The sequence below is a fragment of the Lathamus discolor genome, chromosome 4, assembly GCF_037157495.1.
Source record: "Lathamus discolor isolate bLatDis1 chromosome 4, bLatDis1.hap1, whole genome shotgun sequence".
Classification (NCBI taxonomy): Eukaryota; Metazoa; Chordata; class Aves; order Psittaciformes; family Psittacidae; genus Lathamus; species Lathamus discolor.
In genome coordinates, this window is record NC_088887.1 from 71,519,872 (window position 1) to 71,538,350 (window position 18,479).

General features: G+C 37.6%; 1 protein-coding gene across 2 annotated transcripts in view; it reads right to left on the bottom strand.

The window, feature by feature from the left end:
* Positions 1-18,479, bottom strand: part of ITGBL1 (integrin subunit beta like 1) — a 135,417-nt gene that overhangs the window by 56,036 nt on the left and 60,902 nt on the right. For both annotated transcript variants that reach the window (XM_065677982.1, XM_065677981.1), the window contains exons 4-7: positions 17,730-17,852; positions 12,656-12,796; positions 9,849-9,989; positions 6,294-6,440 (exon numbers count right to left, since the gene is read on the bottom strand). In XM_065677982.1, the coding sequence (XP_065534054.1) occupies positions 6,294-6,440; positions 9,849-9,989; positions 12,656-12,796; positions 17,730-17,852 (552 nt within the window). The remainder of the gene's footprint in view (positions 1-6,293; positions 6,441-9,848; positions 9,990-12,655; positions 12,797-17,729; positions 17,853-18,479) is intronic.

The following is an 18,479-nucleotide window of genomic DNA, read 5'->3' on the forward strand; positions in this document are numbered from 1 at the left end:
CTTTTCATAAATGGTAGCATTTCAGAAGCATCAAGAGAATAAGAGGGATCTTTCATGTGGTTAATGTTTACATCCATCAGAAAAACACCTTCCTCCCTGAGCTGTGAAATTAGTAAATCCAATTTTTTACATACTAGTACCCTACCCAGTCTTATCCATCAGATTAACCCTACTTAAACCCATGCCTCCAAATACACTCCAATAGGCATATGGCTTATTAGAAACAGAACAACACAAGCTGGCTGGCTAGTAACCTAGGACAGATCTGGCTATTGAGTACAAAAAAATTCTTAGTTCATTTTATCTCTTCTCACCAGAGTGGCTTGGCAACTACATTTGTCAGTTACTTCAGAGCCCTGGGATGTATCTCATCAGGTCTCGTGGACTTATATATGTTGAAGTTCCTCAAATCCTTCCTGGAGGATCAAGACTTGAGAGGTAAGGCACAGACCTATGTCACTTGCATTGAGCTATCCTGAACTACCAGCAGATCTCAAGGTGACTGAAATTGCCTGTGGTTAGCAAACAAGGCCTCTAATCATGAGGCTTTCTTCAATTGTCTAAAGAAGGCTTCATTTACAACCTTTCTTGCTCAGGTGGTCCCACTGTGAAACAAGTGGGAAACTTCAGAACATTAACAAATTCCATTATAGAAATTTCTGTGAACTACTTCACTCTTACAGTATCACCTACATCTCAGAAACAGCAACTTCTAACACACCTTGCTTCTACCAATAGATTAAAAAAGCACTTATGCAGAAACAAAGTACTTCCTGAACCATTTATTTATTACTGAGTTATAAGCATTGAAAATATGGGCTCAAGACAGAAATGAAATAGTCTCTTGATTTACAGTCCTCTCTTGCTTCCTCTGTCACTACTTGCTGTCTCCTCAAAAAAGACTACAGCAACAGGCAAAAAAAACAGCCAGGAGTGTTGTAGTTTGGTCGTACATAAATAAATACCATTCTCTACACAAAAATACTGAACCATTGAGTTCCTGAACACTTACTGATTAGTAATGATCATGATGATTATAATAATAATATCAATATGCATTTTAAAAGATCAGAAATGGAAAAAGGTGACCTATTCTCAACAGTTCCAAACTGCCTTTCCTAATATCAGTGGATAAAGAACTGGCTTCGGTGGATAAAGAAATGGCTGGATGCCCACATGCAAAGAATTGTGGTCAGTGGCTCAGTGTCCAGCTGGAGACCAGTAACAAGTGGTGTCCCTCAGGGATCAGTGTTGGGACTGGTCTTGTTCAACATCTTTGTCAGTGACATGGACAGTGGGATTGAGTGCGCCCTCAGCAAGTTTGCCGATGACACCAAGCCGATGACGATGCCAACTTTATGAAATTCAACCAAGCCAAGTGCAAGGTCCTACACCCGGGTCGGGGCAATCCCAGGCACAGCTACAGACTGGGCAAAGAAGAGATTCAGAGCAGCCATGAGGAGAAGGACCTGGGGGTGTTGGTCGATGAGAAACTGAACATGAGCTTCAGTGTGCGCTCACAGCCCAGAAAGCCAACCGTATCCTGGGCTGCATCAAAAGGAGTGTGACCAGCTGTCCTGGGTTCAGCAGTAGCAGTTATTTTTCTCCTTCTTAGTGGCTGGTGCAAAGCTGTGGTTTTGATTTTTGGCCTGGGAACAGTGCTGATAACGCCGATGTTTTCAGTTGCTGCTCAAATGTTTGGTCTGGCCAAGGACTTTCTGAGCCTCATGCTCTGCCAGGGAGGAGGGAAAGCTGGGAGGAAGCAGAGACAGGACACCTGACCCAAGCTAGCCAAAGAGGTATTCCATACCACAGCACGTCATGCCCAGGAGGTAACGGAGAGTTACCTGGAAGGACTAGGGACTGGAGGGTTGGACGAGGTATCGGTCGGTGCTCTGCTGGGGGGAGTGGGGCAAGTTATTGGTCAGCTGGTGTTGAGGTGTTGTATTCTTTCCTCTTGTTATTTCCTTTATCATTATTATTATCGGTGGTAGCAGTAGTGATTTGCATACCTTAGTTACTAAACTGTTCTTATCTCAACCCGTGGGAGTTGCATTCTTTTCGATTCTCCTCTCTGTCCCTCCAGGAGCAGTGGGAGGGCAAGAAGGGGGGGCAGTGAGTGAAAGAGCTTTGTGGTTGGGTTTAAAACACGACACCAGCAGGTCGAAGGAGGTGATCCTGCCCCTCTACTCTGCTCTTGTGAGACCTCACCTGGAGTATTGTGTGCAGTTCTGGTGTCCTCAACATAAAAAGGACATGGAACTGCTGGAACAAGTCCAGAGGAGGTCACGAGGGTGATCAGGGAACTGGAGCACCTCCCGTATGAAGACTTAAACAGGGGAAGTTTAGATTGGATATAAGGAAGAAATTCTTTACTGTAAGGATGGTGAGGCACTGGAATGGGTTGCCTACAGAAGTTGTGAGTGCTCCATCCCTCAAGGCCAGTTTGGATAAAGCCTTCGGTGACATGGTTTAGTGTGAAGTGTCCCTTCCCATGGCAGGGGGGTTGGAACTAGATGATCTTACAGTCCTTTCCAACCCCAACTATTCTATGATTCTGTGATTCCATGATTCTAAAAGGCAGCTTCCAGAGGATCCTGATTCAATTAGCAGAGAGAGAGAGGCTCATGGAGAGACTGAATCAGAGCAGCAGCTTAAAATCAGCGATTTAAAGTCCTGATAGACAAGTTTAGCAGGAGTGTGATACAGCTGTTTATGTATGTTTTTCCTTTTGCTTTCAACAGTCTGCAAGTGGAGTTCAGAATGCCAGTCCAGCATATAAGGGTATATCAAATTGTATAACAAATATTGTTATGCCAGCTCATTTGGCATTAAAGTGCTAGTACAGTTAGGGGGGCTCTCTGCTTGAAGCGCACAGATGCATAGCAGAGCTCAGTCTCAAAGGTGATGAGGTGAAATCTAGAGATGTGATGCATGACTTGCATTTATGTTCTGTTCTTGTTACACCAGCTAATAACATTACTTGCTGCCAGGCTGTCTCCTATAACAGTAATTAAGACCTCCTTCAGAATGCAAGGGTCATGCAAAATGAATGAAAGCAGCAGGCCAAATTCAGAGATTATGTACATTAGAGTAATTTACACTTCAATTAAACAGTGCAATTTGCATAATTAGAGGCTGTAATAAAGAGCTGGTAGCAGGGATAGTAACCTAGATTTTACCTTAGGATTGTTTACATTTTTCTGTTCTAACCCCATCCTGTCTTATATAAAGTACAGTGAATTATACAAATGGCAACTTCAACAAGCACAGACTTTGGAGACAATGCTTTTCTATAGGTACCTGATAGAAATAGGAACAGTTTTTGGTTGATTTGTTTTGGAAATGTAATAGAGGGGGACCCCAAAGTCCTTCATTAATAACTGCACTTCGAAGGAAAGAACCAGAACTGTGGGGAAATAAAACCATTGTAAATAAGGCTCCAGTGTTAATAGCACAGAACTAGTTCTCATGATCTGGCACATGCCACCAGCCACCCTTCTGCCATTTCACAGACAAAGAAACAGTTTCATTCTCGCCACATGGCAAATAAATAAAAGCAATCATAGAAAAGAGATTAAAATGGTAAAAGACACCACCAATAATATTTATCATTTATCTGTCTTTAGATCACTGCCATGCGACGTCTGCCTTCACTAAAGGTAAGTGATTAGAACAAGATTATTTAGACAAAACACTCTCATCTGTTCTCAAAACCTCCTCTTTTTATTTTCAGTTCTCTTCCTGAAGGCTTTTTTATTATAACTATTTTGAAATCTGCTTCTTGCCCTAAGGGGAAACTCAAGTACGTGATGGACATTTTGAAGTGAAAAGGGGTTTTTCTTGTCCCTTACTCCTGACAACAATATGTTATCTCTTTATTTCTTACTATAAGGATTTTTTGGTGTGTCTTTTCCTTTCTCTCTGACACTGGCTTTTTTGTACAGAGTGCTCTTAAAAGGACAGACTTTCACTGTAAAAGTATTATATCTAAAGTGAAAAGTCATGCAGCAAGTAAAAAAACAAACACCACTCTCAGGAATAAAAGGGTAAAAGGAATTACTCACTTTATATGAATAAAGCTGGCTAGAATATCCCTCTTCATCCTTAACATACTTTTATAGGGAAAGCAATTTTTAGAGAGTACCTAATGATAGGATTAGGAGAAAAATGTTACAAGGAGGTTACCAAAACACTAATGCTCAAATGGAAGGAGTTCCTCTTTGATTTCGTTTGGAACTATCCATTTCTTGTCACAGAACCCTCCCTATGGATTTCAGTTATGCTGCTCTTACAACTCTGTGGCCTTTCTGTCTCCAGAAGACTTAAAACAGGTTTCATTTGATCGGATTTTTTTCTGTTGGTTGGTCGGTTTTGGGCTTTTGGGGGGTTTTTGAGGGTGCTTGGGGGGGTTGGGTGGGGTTTTTTTGGTGTTTGGGTATTTTTGTGGGGGTTTTTTGTTTGTTTGTTTGTTTGTTTGTTTTATTATTTTATCTGTTTGTTTCATGGATTACAGAATCTCTTGATCCTTCATTACAGTATCAGTCTATCATACCGTGTCCTAGATTCACATCCGTGGATTCGGAATGCCATTTGTATTCCTTATACAACTTGGTGATTTCTTGTTTGGAAGTCAAAGGAAGTTTAGTGAAAGCCACTATCAAGTATTTCTTTTATTCCAATAGATATTGCTTGCGCTTTATTTTAAAATGTTGATCAACAGATCATTCAGTCAAATTAATCACCTGAAAGGGACTTATATCACTGCTAATATACCAACTGGAGAGCACTGCCAGCATTAATACTCAGGTAGGCTTTTTTGAGTTTGGGGTGGTTTGGGTTTTTTGTTGGGTTTTGGTTTTTTTTCAGGAAAAATATTTCACATGATATTAATAAAGTTTTCAAAATTTAAAATACAAATAGAACATTATTTTCCGTAACTGCAGACTGTATTTTAATTCAGCTTAAACTTGTTATGTATATAATTCTTTTCTCTGCTGTTTGACTCTCATAGTGCACAATGCAGTTAAATCATAGAATTGAGTCCAAATGTTCAACATGCACAACTCCTACTAAAGCAGATGAGAGAAGAGACATTCAGCATCCAATAACAACAGGAAAAGACTGAGCCAGCATTTAAAAATATATAAATAAAGCAATCAAATGTCAACACTCTTTTCTTTTAGTTTTAATCCTTGCTATCACGAACAATAAAATGCAGTTAATTCTATACAGATGCCCATGCTTCACCTAACTTGCAGACAAAACTTTGAGAATTTTTAGCAAGAGAGATGTAATTTGCTGGAAAACTGTGGGTTAATGAAGAAAAGAGCAAGCAACAGTCTGTTAATACATAATTCTTTTCAGATGCAGATAATGCTGTGCTACTAACTTATGAGCTGCTGCCCATTTACATGGGGAGAAAAATACAGTTATCCAGTGCTGACTCGGGTGGAAAGCCTACAGTTTTTGACTACATTAGAAAGTATTGTTGAAAGAAGAAATTACAGATGAAATTGCATTTCAGGTCAAATACAACAATTCAAGAATAACTTTAGACCTTTCCCAGCAAATACCTAAGTGGACAGAATTCAGAACTTCAATTACCAGTTCTAGCAAAAGTCTGTCTCTTATTTACTTTTCTCTCTCTTTTCTGCAGAAAACCATATTTCACACAGTGACAGATTAAAATTAGCAGGTTCTTTTCCTTCTGAGAAAAGTTACATTTCGTTTGCAATGTGTATTTCAACTCTATGTATATTTTTGTACTCAAAGCTTTTGAAAAGGCTACAGTGTCACAAAGAAATGCTTTCAAATGAAAAGCCAGTGGTTAACAAGCATACTGCTCTGAAGAACAACTGCATTTTAGCAGTCCTGCACTCAGTGGGGCAGGTTCCTGAGCAGTGTAAATCCAAACAGCTCTCACACATTGGTGCCACAACATTTTACACAGGCTGAAAATCTCATGCTGGCTTTGTCAAAGAATGCATAGAAAGGGTTAATATTTTTAATGTAGTAAAGACTTAACTTCAGTAAAATTCAAAGCATCCTTGAAAATCTCCAAACCAAATGCTGAGATATGTAAAACAAAATACAAAGTAGTGGATGACAGGAAAAATAGGTGACCTTTGTGTTCTTCTCCTCCCTTCTCATAACTTACACAGGTGTGATTCATGCACAGTAAGCCAAGAAAGTTCACATTTTTCAGTACTAGTAATGCTTGACATCTGTAAAAATTCTTTGAATGGAAGTACATTTCAAGGGCATGGTAATTCTTCCAGAAATGTGCTTACCTCTTCCAGAGCAAGGTAAATTAGAATTTCCTTGGCATTTTTTAGCGCTTTCCTCAGGTGACAATGGACAAGAACGTGGATGTTCACACTTCTTCCCAGTCCATCCTTCTTTACAGTCACACCTTCCACAATTACACTGTCCATGACCTTTACAGTGAATACAGTTAAAGATTAGCCTCCATACTGATGATAAAGTATTAAAACCTCATGATTAGATGAACTTTGTCAAAGCTGTGATTTCATTAAATAATCAGACTGGCAAAAATATAACCAAATGAGTATATCTACTTTCCTCAGAAAATATCACTGGTCTATCATTCCATTTGACCCATATTTATTTTGTTTTATTTTTTGTACTTGTCTGTTAAGGACTTCTTTGCTTTGGTACACACTCCTCGTGAAAAGGTGGAAAAGTTACAAATAGACATTCACCATTGTCTGGAAAACTTAGGCCAGCATAAGGCAATATTTCATTTACATTTATATTATTTTTCTACTACAGTTGCAGCATACTCTCTAAGTAATATATCAATATAATCTTTAACCTATTTGTAATCAATGTGATCCACTATAGACAAACAAAGTTGCACCAGTTCCAAGCCTGAAACCAATGCCTTCTACTAAATAGTGATGTGCAAATAATAAAATACTGGACATAATCAGTTCTTATTTCAGTAGGGCAGTGGTTTTGGTATCTCTTTAGCTAACTTGACTCCCCCTCACCATGTCTGAACATAGCACTATAAATGCAACTTTCATTCTGCAAGTTGAGGTAGGGAAAAACAACTGAACTCCATGGAAGTTTTTCTGGAAAGTTTCTTTAAAAAAAAAAAAAGTAACAGCCAAGAGTTAGGGTGAACCCCTTCTGAGAACTCAACCTGGAAATCCATCCAAACAAGCTATTTCCCCCATATGAATGCTAACATATCCAGACCAAGAAAAACCAAGCCCATTTCACTTCATCATGAGCTTAATGCTCTTTTGCTTCCATGTGTAGCTGCTTACAGGTAAAAATACTTATGAGAGGATGATGTTCTTTCATATAATATTTTCTTTGCTAAAGCCACAGCAAAGGAGCTAATAAGATGTATGAATGCAGGATTTTTTTTAAGGAAGCCTTTCTTCTTCCTATGTCAAGTCATTAAAGATATTCTCCCTTTAAAGAAAGAGAATCACTTTAATGTTGCAAACACCTCTTAAAGAAAATAATTCAGTAACACACTGAACTGCATTTCAGATGTTAAAAGAAGGCATCCAGTTACCAATATGAGGTACTGCAAATTGACAGTCACCCCAAGCCATATGAAGCTTCTGGAGGGATCTGCTGTTGCTTGATGTTAAATCCTCGCATCAGGGCTGTCAATTCCTGTCATTTGCAGTTTATGAAGTAAACATAGTATTTCATTTAGTTACAGTAAAGTCTTTACATGTAAACACAATTTCCTATCATTTCAATCTGCTAATCAGGGCAATGTGTTTTCTATTTTTACGTATTAGCTAGGCAGAACAAGACAGAAAAAGTTTTATATCACCTCTAGTTGATGTATTATTATCTATTTGTTTTGTGAACAGACACTGTTCACACTACTTCATATGAATATGGATTTTCTGCATGCTTTATTTCAGGAATGCATTCTTGGTTGGCCATTTTAGCTTAAATTAGGCTTTTTTTGAAATGTAATGGAAATGGAAGTGATAAGAATAAGATTTTTTTTTTTTTTATGATTAGGTAGAAAAACTAAGCTATACTTTATGAGTTTTGGTTACTTAAAGCAAGCCATATGAGTGCCTTCTTCTGTATCTCTCATAAGGTTTGCTCATTTACAGTTACATCTGTATAATAAAGAGTACTGTGCCGATCCTTAATCCAATGTGAAATAACAATATATTTCCCCGATTCCTTTGTAACTGTCCATACTTTCTTATACTTTGCTTTCTTACAACAGTTACCACCCTGGGCAGCAGCACCAGCAATGGCAGTAATGTCTGGATAAGAGAGAGTTCAAGCCATGTTCCAGTGATACAGCATTAGCTATAAATGCCACAGGTTTGCTTTAAGCTAGTTAGGTTTGAAACTCTTGAGTTCACCCTTAAGTACAGAGCATATTTACTGCATTGTTTTTTAGCTTTGTATTCTGTAACTGATGCTGACATTTTGATCAGTCCCTGAGTGCTAAAAACACACTCAGCAACACAATAACACATTAAAAAATTGACAACATCCCAAAGTCAATCTTCCTGCTGCTCTCATGGCTGCAGTTCTACCTCCTTCCAGCTTATTAATTAAATAAACCTATCTAACATTTGTAGGTGGCTGAAACAGTAACAAGAAAATGAATTTGCTGATGGTTTTTAGCAATGCTTCTTTTTTTTTTCTCTCTCTCTCTTATTTGTTAGCTAGTGATTCATCAATATTTACTTTAAAAAACCAAACAACAAAACAGGTAAACAAGAGGTTAAGAATTCTATGTATCATGTTTGTTTCAACCTTCTCTCCATATTATGGATAACTCTTATATCATTCGATGAGGAATCTCTCATTCTAGTAATAGGAGGGGAATATACCACATCATTATTTTCCCTGATGTGACTGCAATCTTCCTATTATTAATTAGCCCAGACCAAATTTCTACAGGATGCATTAGAGCTGGCAACCTGTAATCTGTCAAGTCCATTTGAAACCACTCTCATTTGTTTTCAAAAGGTTCTTGCATGTACAAATTGAATGCTGTGTATTGATTAAAGTCCTTCTCTCCTGCCCAATATTAGCAACTTTATCAGTAACTATACAGAATTGTATGCAAGATCTCACACACAATCTCAGCTGTTGTTAGATAATAAACGGATTGTTAATTTAAATATCCTGCAAACCTTGGATGGCTGGATGGACATTAACTAATTTGAATATAATGCTATGAAGTACAAGTAGGAGAAAAAAGGAAGGTGAAAGTGTCTAAGATGTACAGCCAGTGATGTGTAGCTGGACCAGACATTTGTATTTTCCACGTATTGATGTTCTATTTGTTCTCAGGTCAATTGGTATTCTCAGGATACTGTTTTTCATTAACTCATCTATTCACTTTTCCTCAAATTTTTTCCCATCACTTGTCCTCTCCCTGCCATATAACATAAAATAACAAATAAAATTTGATCTAACAACTTTTCAAATTTAATTTTTCCCAAGGAAGGAGATGCATATATTTGAAAGTTTCTACCATTCTCCAATTTATGTCAGGTTACATTGAAGACAAGAGTGCTAGAAGGGAGATGGGCGCCTAAAAGTAATCAATATTTACACAACTTTGTTAAAAGGCATAGAAAAAAAAGTTTTATGAAAACTTTAGAATTAATTAATGAATCTAAAAAATCCACTACACCTCTCAAAAAAAAAAAAAAAAAAAAACCAAAACCAAAAAACCCCCCAAAAAACCAAACTAAAGCTTGGTATATTTTAAGCTAGGAAAATGAGAATTGGAAGACTAAGGAAGAGCAAGATCAGACCAATTGAATGCTTCTGTCATAAAACTATAAATAAGTTCCTTATATATTCCTTACCTGAACAGAAGTCATCAGAATATCTATCATACACTGCTTTGCAGTTTCTTTCATCACACTCACAAGTATCTCCATGAATATCTCCCCAGTCACCTGTTGGGTCCACATCATGGCATGTGCATTCCCCACATACACATGTGCCTAAGAAAAAAAAAGAAAAAAAAAAATAAAGGAAAAAAAAAAAAAAGAAGAAAAGAGAGCCAGAGCAGATTAACTGAGCAATTTAGAGTAATAGTAGTTTGATTGCAGGAATTTACACTTGTGAATTTTCTGCTCTCACAGGAATGCAGTTTCAAAGCTACAAGTGTTAGTCATGAACGTATGCTCATCTTCTATGACTTAAAACCCTCTATGATTATTTAGTAGTAATACTTTTTACAAACAAGTTGGCTTCCTCTTCAAGTTTCTTTTTGCTGTTGAGCCTTGTTAGGAATCAACAGAAAAATATAGAGCACAGAACAATTGTACATCTTTGACGTCAACAGTAATTTGCCTTGACACTAATGAGACTAAAAATCAATGTTGTTTAAATAACTTGGGCTTGGGCATAGTGGATAATTAATGATTGTTAGAGCGTAAACATTCAAACTAGAAGGGAATCCACATTAACCCAGATGAAAATGTCTAGGAGGTCACTCTCTACCTAAGAAGATCATCAGTACAGATCTACATGAAAATGATACTTCTCCACTTTTCCAAAGCCAATATTCAGGGCTGTTGTTCACAATAAGAAGGGAAAAGTGAAATATGACAAAGATACTAATTTGGCACAACCTTACTGATATACAGAGAACACACATCCTACTTATTGAGGAAAAGTCAGGACAAAAGGATAGTTTCCTTATTCAGAAATCCAAATATGCTTCAGGACCATACACTCACTACATTTTCCGAGATGCCAACAGGCATAAAGAAGCAGCCAAACCTTACAGATGCAGGCAATTAATCACCTTAAAAGGAGGTTCACCTTCTATTACTCCACCAAAGCTTTTGTCTTCTTCTTGAGATCACTCTGAACAATGTAATGCATTTGAGGATATCAGGACAGTATGACTAAAGAGTACATGTAGACATGGGCACGTCCTCTGAAGAGAGAAGGTCTACACAATTGTTGATGCCCGACAGTTACATCATGCAGAAGACCTGCTGCCCTGTTTAGCGCTAAAGCCACCAAGACAGCCCTCAAGAAATGTGCACCTGATTTTTGATACTTTTACAATTCAGTGCCATTACTAAAGGAGAAGAAAAAAACCCAACACAGTAAAAACAAACAAAAAAAGCCCAGAAAATTAGGAAATACACTTGGAGAGTGATTTATCTTCCCAGAAACAACTTCAAAGTGAATTTGGTTCAGCTGTCCTGGATATTGGAATGAAAAACACTGTCACCAAGGTTTAAAAAATCTAAAGGTTCACATCTGGTTTCAGCTGGTTGACTAGGTTGGTGGAAAGATACAGACAATTTATCCATCTTAGCACTGAAGGAGGCTAGACAGCAAGGTTAGCCTTGCTATTTAATTTTTTAGAAGGCCCAAGACTGACAAGGTGAACTTCAGCTACATCACAAGATGTATAAACACAGAGAACTGGGTTAATAGGATTATAGAGAGTAGAAATACTGCGTTGGAAAGCAACTTTTGCAGTCAAAAGCCTACAGGATTTCTATATGGATAAAATAACAAATACATGAAAGGCTAAAAATATGGAAGTATTCCATGAATGTACCTTTGTATAGGAGAGCTATTCAGAATATCAGCTACACTATTAATCCTCATTTGCCCCAGTTACAATGTAAATTTAAAGAAACACTTGCATACTAAAATTTGAAATTTGAACAGAAAAATTGCTTTGACAAGAAATTCTTTGTCAAGTTATTACTTTCTTTGTACAAACAAAACATTTTGATATTTATTATTTCCAGAATTACAGAGATTTTTTTACTGATGATGTTCCAAGACCAAATGAGCCTACATGATCTATTTAAGCCAGTCTTTCAATTTCCTCATAATTAAGACAAGGGAGTTTTCTAAATGCTCACAGGATAATTAGATGTTCACACTATAGCAGGTTTTGTCAGTAGAGCTGCTTTTAAGAAAGGTTTCCATGTGGCTTGTGCTAAGTACTACTGTAACTATTCTGGACTATCACCCAAAAAATAACATGGGGTTTTAACTCTTTGTTCAGTGAGACCAAACATAGCAGCTAGTAAAAAGCAACATTATTTTGTTGGTTTTTTTTCCAAAATGGCAAAATTAGACAGAACTTTGTGCAAATAAAATCCCATGCAATTAGAAATTTTGTGTGAAGTCTACCTACCTGTACAGCTACACTTTGTAGCTGTTTTTTTTCAGGTTGCAGTGGAAACTAAAAGCTTTGTGTTTTCACTTTCTTTATTCAGTTGTGGGTTCTTGGTCTTCTTTAAGAGTGAATTGACATACAGCCCTGTTGGCCTTACACCACCAATCCATCCTAAATCAGAAGTCTGCTAATACTTTATTTTGCAGGGTAAGTCTTTTCACCAAAGCATATATTAACAAATTATCCTGCTCAATCTTACTATAAAAGTGAAGGATGAAAACAACTTGGGTCAGCTTAATCAAAAAATGGGTGTGGATTTGTCTAAGTTTATGCCTAAAACCAGGTATCTACGCACTCACTTGGAAATGTATATCCAGACTTGAAATAAGTGAGAGCAAATTAGAAACTATCAGCAAACACCATCTATGATGTCCTACTGCAGAAAATGCATAATGTAAAATAAAAACAAGCTATATAAATATGCATAGAAGGAACGTGCGAATGACACACCTCTGTTGCTGCAGATTTTGCCATCTGGAGATGTGCATCTTTTCTTGATCTCCCAGGGGGTGATGTCACACTGGAATTCACATTTATCTCCATGCCAACCAGCCTCACAGTAACAGTTTCCACAGTAACACTTTCCATGGCCTTAAGCCAAAACAAATTTTATACAGTGAGAAAGAGGCAAGTTTTTAAAAGGCATTAACAATTTAACTGTTTTGATCTTTTCTTTTAAAAACTTTTAGCACTACACTCAGAATAGAAATAATTTATAGACTGTATATGTCTTCATAAAACAAGACAAAGGAAATCTGAGTTATGCTTTTCCCTCAAATCTATTTTAGAATAAGTTTTCATTTAATTACAGATTCAAATTAATCCATAAAAACTAATAGTAATCACTATTTTTATATTTGTAAGCTTAATTTTTGAAACCTTATAGCTAAATTTGGAAGACAGTAAACGTAATACTTAAAATTTAAGATTTAAGCACAGTTTTAAATGTTAAGATTGGACACACGTGCCCACCATACTTAGCATGTCTATGAAACCATTGTGTGTTCTTGACTCCTCAGATAATTCCAGCAGAGGGACTTTGATTTACAAACTGTTTACATTGCATGTGGCTTCCTTTCTTACCTGTTAAGATCTTTGAGCATGGATACATCAGTTCATGAAAAATAAGAAACAGTAAAATGAATCTTTTAGATCTTCATTTAACAAACCACATATCTCCCCAAAAGATAGTTGGGTCATCTGAAGCTTCATGAAACCAGCTTCTGAATATTTTGATCCACTAAGGTACTTTTGCCATGTGTTTCAATGACACAAAGCATTTAAATTAAGTAGCTGCAACTCTTACTAATCCTAAGGCCATAAATTAATTCTTTACTGGAAGGATCAAGTCAGGATCTTCTTTTTTCTCTCTAGGAATGTTAAGCTTAGTAGACCTGATCATGTCTATCACAGTCTGGTCAACTTACATCCTTAACTGTCAAATTCAGACCTGGGGAAAACATTTTAATTTTTTTTTTCTGTTTTTAAAATTAATCATGGATTTTTCATTACAATTTTTGGTCACATGTCAAAATATAACAGAAGATAAAATTACTTAGATAAATAAAAAACAAAGTCTAAAATAATGTTTTTTACTAAAGGGATGTTCTTTAAGAAGGGATAAGAAATAAAAGGAAAAAACCTGAAGAAGCAAATTAACTTGATCCACTGGCAGTTTTTGCAGATTAAAATATCACTACTTCAATCTTTACTCACTCTTGTGTAGTCCTCAAATAATTATGAATTAAATGATATAATTTTCTACCTCTTGCTCTTGACTGAAGACAAAATCACTCCATTAGAGAAAGAAAAACAAAGTGCCTTGGATAAAAATTATCAATGTCAGAATTTAATTTCCTAGAAACCATGATATTTTATTAAAAATAAACTGCAACTTGATTCCAAAGTTTATGTAATCTCAAACAAAAAGTGATGCAGTCAACTGACTGATAAAAATCTGAGACTAGAAAACCTTGATACATTTTTGTAACACTGCCTTACCTAATAATTGATTTACTTAAAAAATGCACTCCCCTTGTGCAAAGATTAAAATACATCCATATCTCAGCACAGCACTGTATGCTTTTCCAGGATAAAAACACAGCTCACAGCTGCAGCCTTTAGAAAACGTGTGTAAATAGAAGCTTTTGTTTTTTCATTAGCTTGATACTCCTGAATTCTCTTTCTTTGAAGACCCATCTATACCTTCAAGGGCAATCAAGGGTATGTAGCAACTAAATGGGTGCTACACAAACTGGGAAAGTACAACAGGAACTGATTGCACTGATAAGGCTCACCCTGTCTGTGGACACAGAGAGTATCCCGGGGCCAATGCTACCTAAGGAGAACCGGGTTTGAGCGCTGTTTCTTTTTACTTCATAAATAAAACTAAGTGTTTCCTGTGGTGGGAACTCTGTGGAAGGAGAGATGGTATTAAAGGCAGCATGTGGAGGGGAGAGAAAAGCAATAACCAGATAGGCATGTGGGGTCTTCTTTTTCTGTGATGAAATTATATTCCTTTGACCTTCAATTCATGTGGTGTCCATTTTTTCTGTATAAGGCTTGGTCCAATGTGGGATCATAGAATCATAGAATGGTTTGGGATGGAAGGGACCTCAAAAGTTCACCTAGTTCCAACTCCCCTGCCATGGGCAGGGACAATTTCCACTCGACCAGGCTACTCAAAGCCATGTCCAACCTGGCATTGAACATTTGCAGGGATAGGGCATCCACAGGGTAACCTATGCCAGTGTCTCACCACCCTCACAGTAAAGAACTTCTTCCTAATGCCTAATCTAAATCTACCCTCTTTCAGTTTAAAGTCATTACCCCTTGTCCTATCACATGACCTTGTTAATACACATGGTTATAGAATCATAGAATAGTTAGGGTTAGAAAGGACCTTAAGATCATCAAGTTCCAACACCCCTGCCATGGGCAGGGACACCTCACACTAAACCATGTCACCCAAGGCTCTGTCCAACCTGGTCTTGAACACGGCCAGAGGTGGAGCATTCACAGCTTCCCTGGGAGACCCATTCCAGTGCCTCACCACCCTAACAGGAAAGAATTTCTTCCTTACATCTAATCTAAACTTCCCCTGTTTAAGTTTTAACCGATTACCCCTTGTCTTGTCACTACAGTCCCTAATGAAGAGTCCCTCCCCAGCATCCTTGTAGGCCCCCTTCAGATACTGAGAGGCTGCTATGAGGTCCCCACGCAACCTTCTCTTCTCCAGGCTGAACAGCCCCGACTTTCTCAGCCTGTCTTCATACGGGAGGTGCTCCAGTCCCCTGATCATCCTCGTGGCCCTCCTCTGGACTTGTTCCAGCAGTTCCATGTCCTTTTTATGTTGAGGACACCAGAACTGCACACAATACTGCAGGTGAGGTCTCAGGAGAGCAGAGCAGAGGGGCAGGATCACCTCCTTCGACCTGCTGGTCACGCTCCTTTTGATGCAGCCCAGGATACGGTTGGCTTTCTGGGCTGCGAGCACACACTGAAGTTGGCTCATGTTCATTTTCTCATTGACCAACACCCCCAAGTATTTCTCCGCAGGGCTGCTCTGAATCTCTTCTTTGCCCAACCTGTAGCCATGCCTGGGATTGCTCCGACCCAGGTGTAGGACCTTGCACTTGTCATGGTTGAACTTCATAAGGTTGGCATCAGCCCACCTCACAAGTGTGTCGGGGTCCCTCTAAATGGGATTCCTTTCCTCCAGCGTTATCAACTGAACCACACAGCTTAGTGTCATCAGCAAACTTGCTGAGGGCACACTCAATCCCACTGTCCATGTCAGCGACAAAGATGTTGAACAAGACCAGTCGCAACACCGATCCCTGAGGGACACCACTCGTTACTGGTCCCCAGCTGGACATTGAGCCATTGACCACAACTCTTTGTGTGCAGCCATCCAGCCAGTTCTTTATCCACTGAGTGGTCCACCTATCAAATTGATGTCTCTCCAATTTAGAGACAAGGATGTTGTGTGGGACAGTGTCCTGTAGAGATTTGCTAGAAAGCAAAGCAAAATCTAACACTCGCAGCCTATGTGTATGAGCTTTTCAGCTTACAACAACCTAACCAAGAAGACACACCATTAGTTTACATTTTCTTTAAAATGCTCCAAACCTTCAATAAGGTATCAGGGCTTTTGTACTAATGAATCACAGCCCTTAGAGACTTGAACCTAGCATCATTTTTGTCCTGTTGCATCAGGATACTTCGTTATCTGCATACATAAAACCCCTAGTTTTTTACAAAGATGCATCTGGTCTGTTTTGGAATGTGGTACCAATGGATGAAACAAAGGGAAATAAGAGCTAAGAAATACCTAACAATATAAACCAGCATCCACACAGGTGTGGGAGGAAAAAAGAACCTGACAAAAACAGCAGAAGGAGAATTTACTGGAACTAAATAAACGGTGAACTTTTACCATATTTGATAACTTATGCAACAGTTGTAAGCAAATAAATATATATGGCATAATTCGAACATAAAAATTATTACCTTACACTCATTTTATTTTAGGCAATTAGTGGAAATATTGTACTCTACTTCTGGATTTGGACTTCAGAGAACCATTTTGTTAACCCTCACTTTGTTAATCCTATGAAACAAAAAAGTTCTTTTTGCCTTCAGAGTCACTAAAATATATAGACTTTATTTTGTTCTCTGTGTATGAATAAAGATAGGTAAAGCTATTTTACACACGTACTCTCTCTATATATACATACACACACAGAGCAAGTACTATTATCAGAGTATGAATAGTCTAAGAGCAGTTCTGAACCATCCCGTGTGCATACAGGCACAGTATGTTTGTGTATAGCTTGAAAAATATCTGTAACAACTTCCATCTTAAGGACAAGCCTCCCTAGTAATATCAGCAACAATATTTATAAAGCCATAAGTGGTGTGCATTGCACAGTATTATTTCCAGGTTCCTATCTTACAATGAAATGAAAGCATAGTTTAAATTTTGGTTGCTTTTCTATCTATCAGCAGATTTCACTCCATCTTATTATTTTGCCTCTGCTATCACATTTCAAATTTTTCTTCATTCATTCTTTCCCCTTTTTGTCTCCTGAATTGCTCCTGAGTTTTCATCCATATTTATTCCTGTTCTTTTAAATTTTAGCTTCCTTGACAAAACTGCTAGTAATCTAATTTTCTTTTTTTTCTTTCATTTTTCTTTCTGTCCTCCATCTTGCTCTCATCTGTGCTACAAAGCATTAACACTTCTTATAGTCTACCAAAGACAAACACACTAAGCAAATTACCTTAGTGAATTACATTGTAAAATCCTTTTTGCAGTTCCTCCAAAAAGCGGAAGATGTCACAGGATTTCTTCATTCTTTAACCTCCTACTTTAGCTCATTTCTGCACCTGAAATTCCCACTTACAATTTGCAAGCTAAATTCTTGCAAGTATTTTAAGTCATAGGTCTACACAATTAAATGATTTTATAACAGCATGTATTCATCTTCACCACCCTTCTTGTACTCACTAAAATACATACCTGTACAAATCTCTTCTGTCTCATCATCTATGCATTCTCTGTCATCACATTCACAAAATTTACCATAGACCAGTCCGTTTCCTTCTGAGTTTGCACATTTACACCTGCCACAGTGACATGTACCTGGAAATATTTAAGACATTACTCAATGACAGCAGTTTATGAAAAGTCTCATTAGTCCATCAGAGATGGTATGCATTTTGTTTTCGAGAAGGCTGAAATCTGAAGATCATCCAGATAAATAAAGACAGACACAGAAACAATCCATATCAACAGAAAGCCCAATCTTAGCTGTAAATATACTTCTGTATATTTTTCAGTTTGAAACATAATGCGTGATAACATATAATAGTCATAAATAAACATATTAAGAACTTACACAGTCAGAAAAAAATAGAGAATATAGAGAATCGCAGTTTAGGTAGGATGCCCTAGTTGCTCTGACAAATGATTAGGAGCAGTAGAGTCAGAAAAGATACATTTTAGGTGGATCTTGATTGGTTTATAAAAAGAATTACAATAAATGTTTATCTGTGTGACAGTGAAGACTGTTTTTTCAGCAACTCATATAATCCCTCCCCATCTTTACCGGCAGTTAAACAGAGTTCAGACCCCAAAGGCAATGTCAGCAGTCCATTGAAAGGCAATCCCTTCAAGACAAAATATCTACGGCTACAGCTCATCAAAGTTACCTCAAACTCCCTAGTCAGTCTCATTGGAATTCATGTCCTGTTTAATACCAGCAAAACC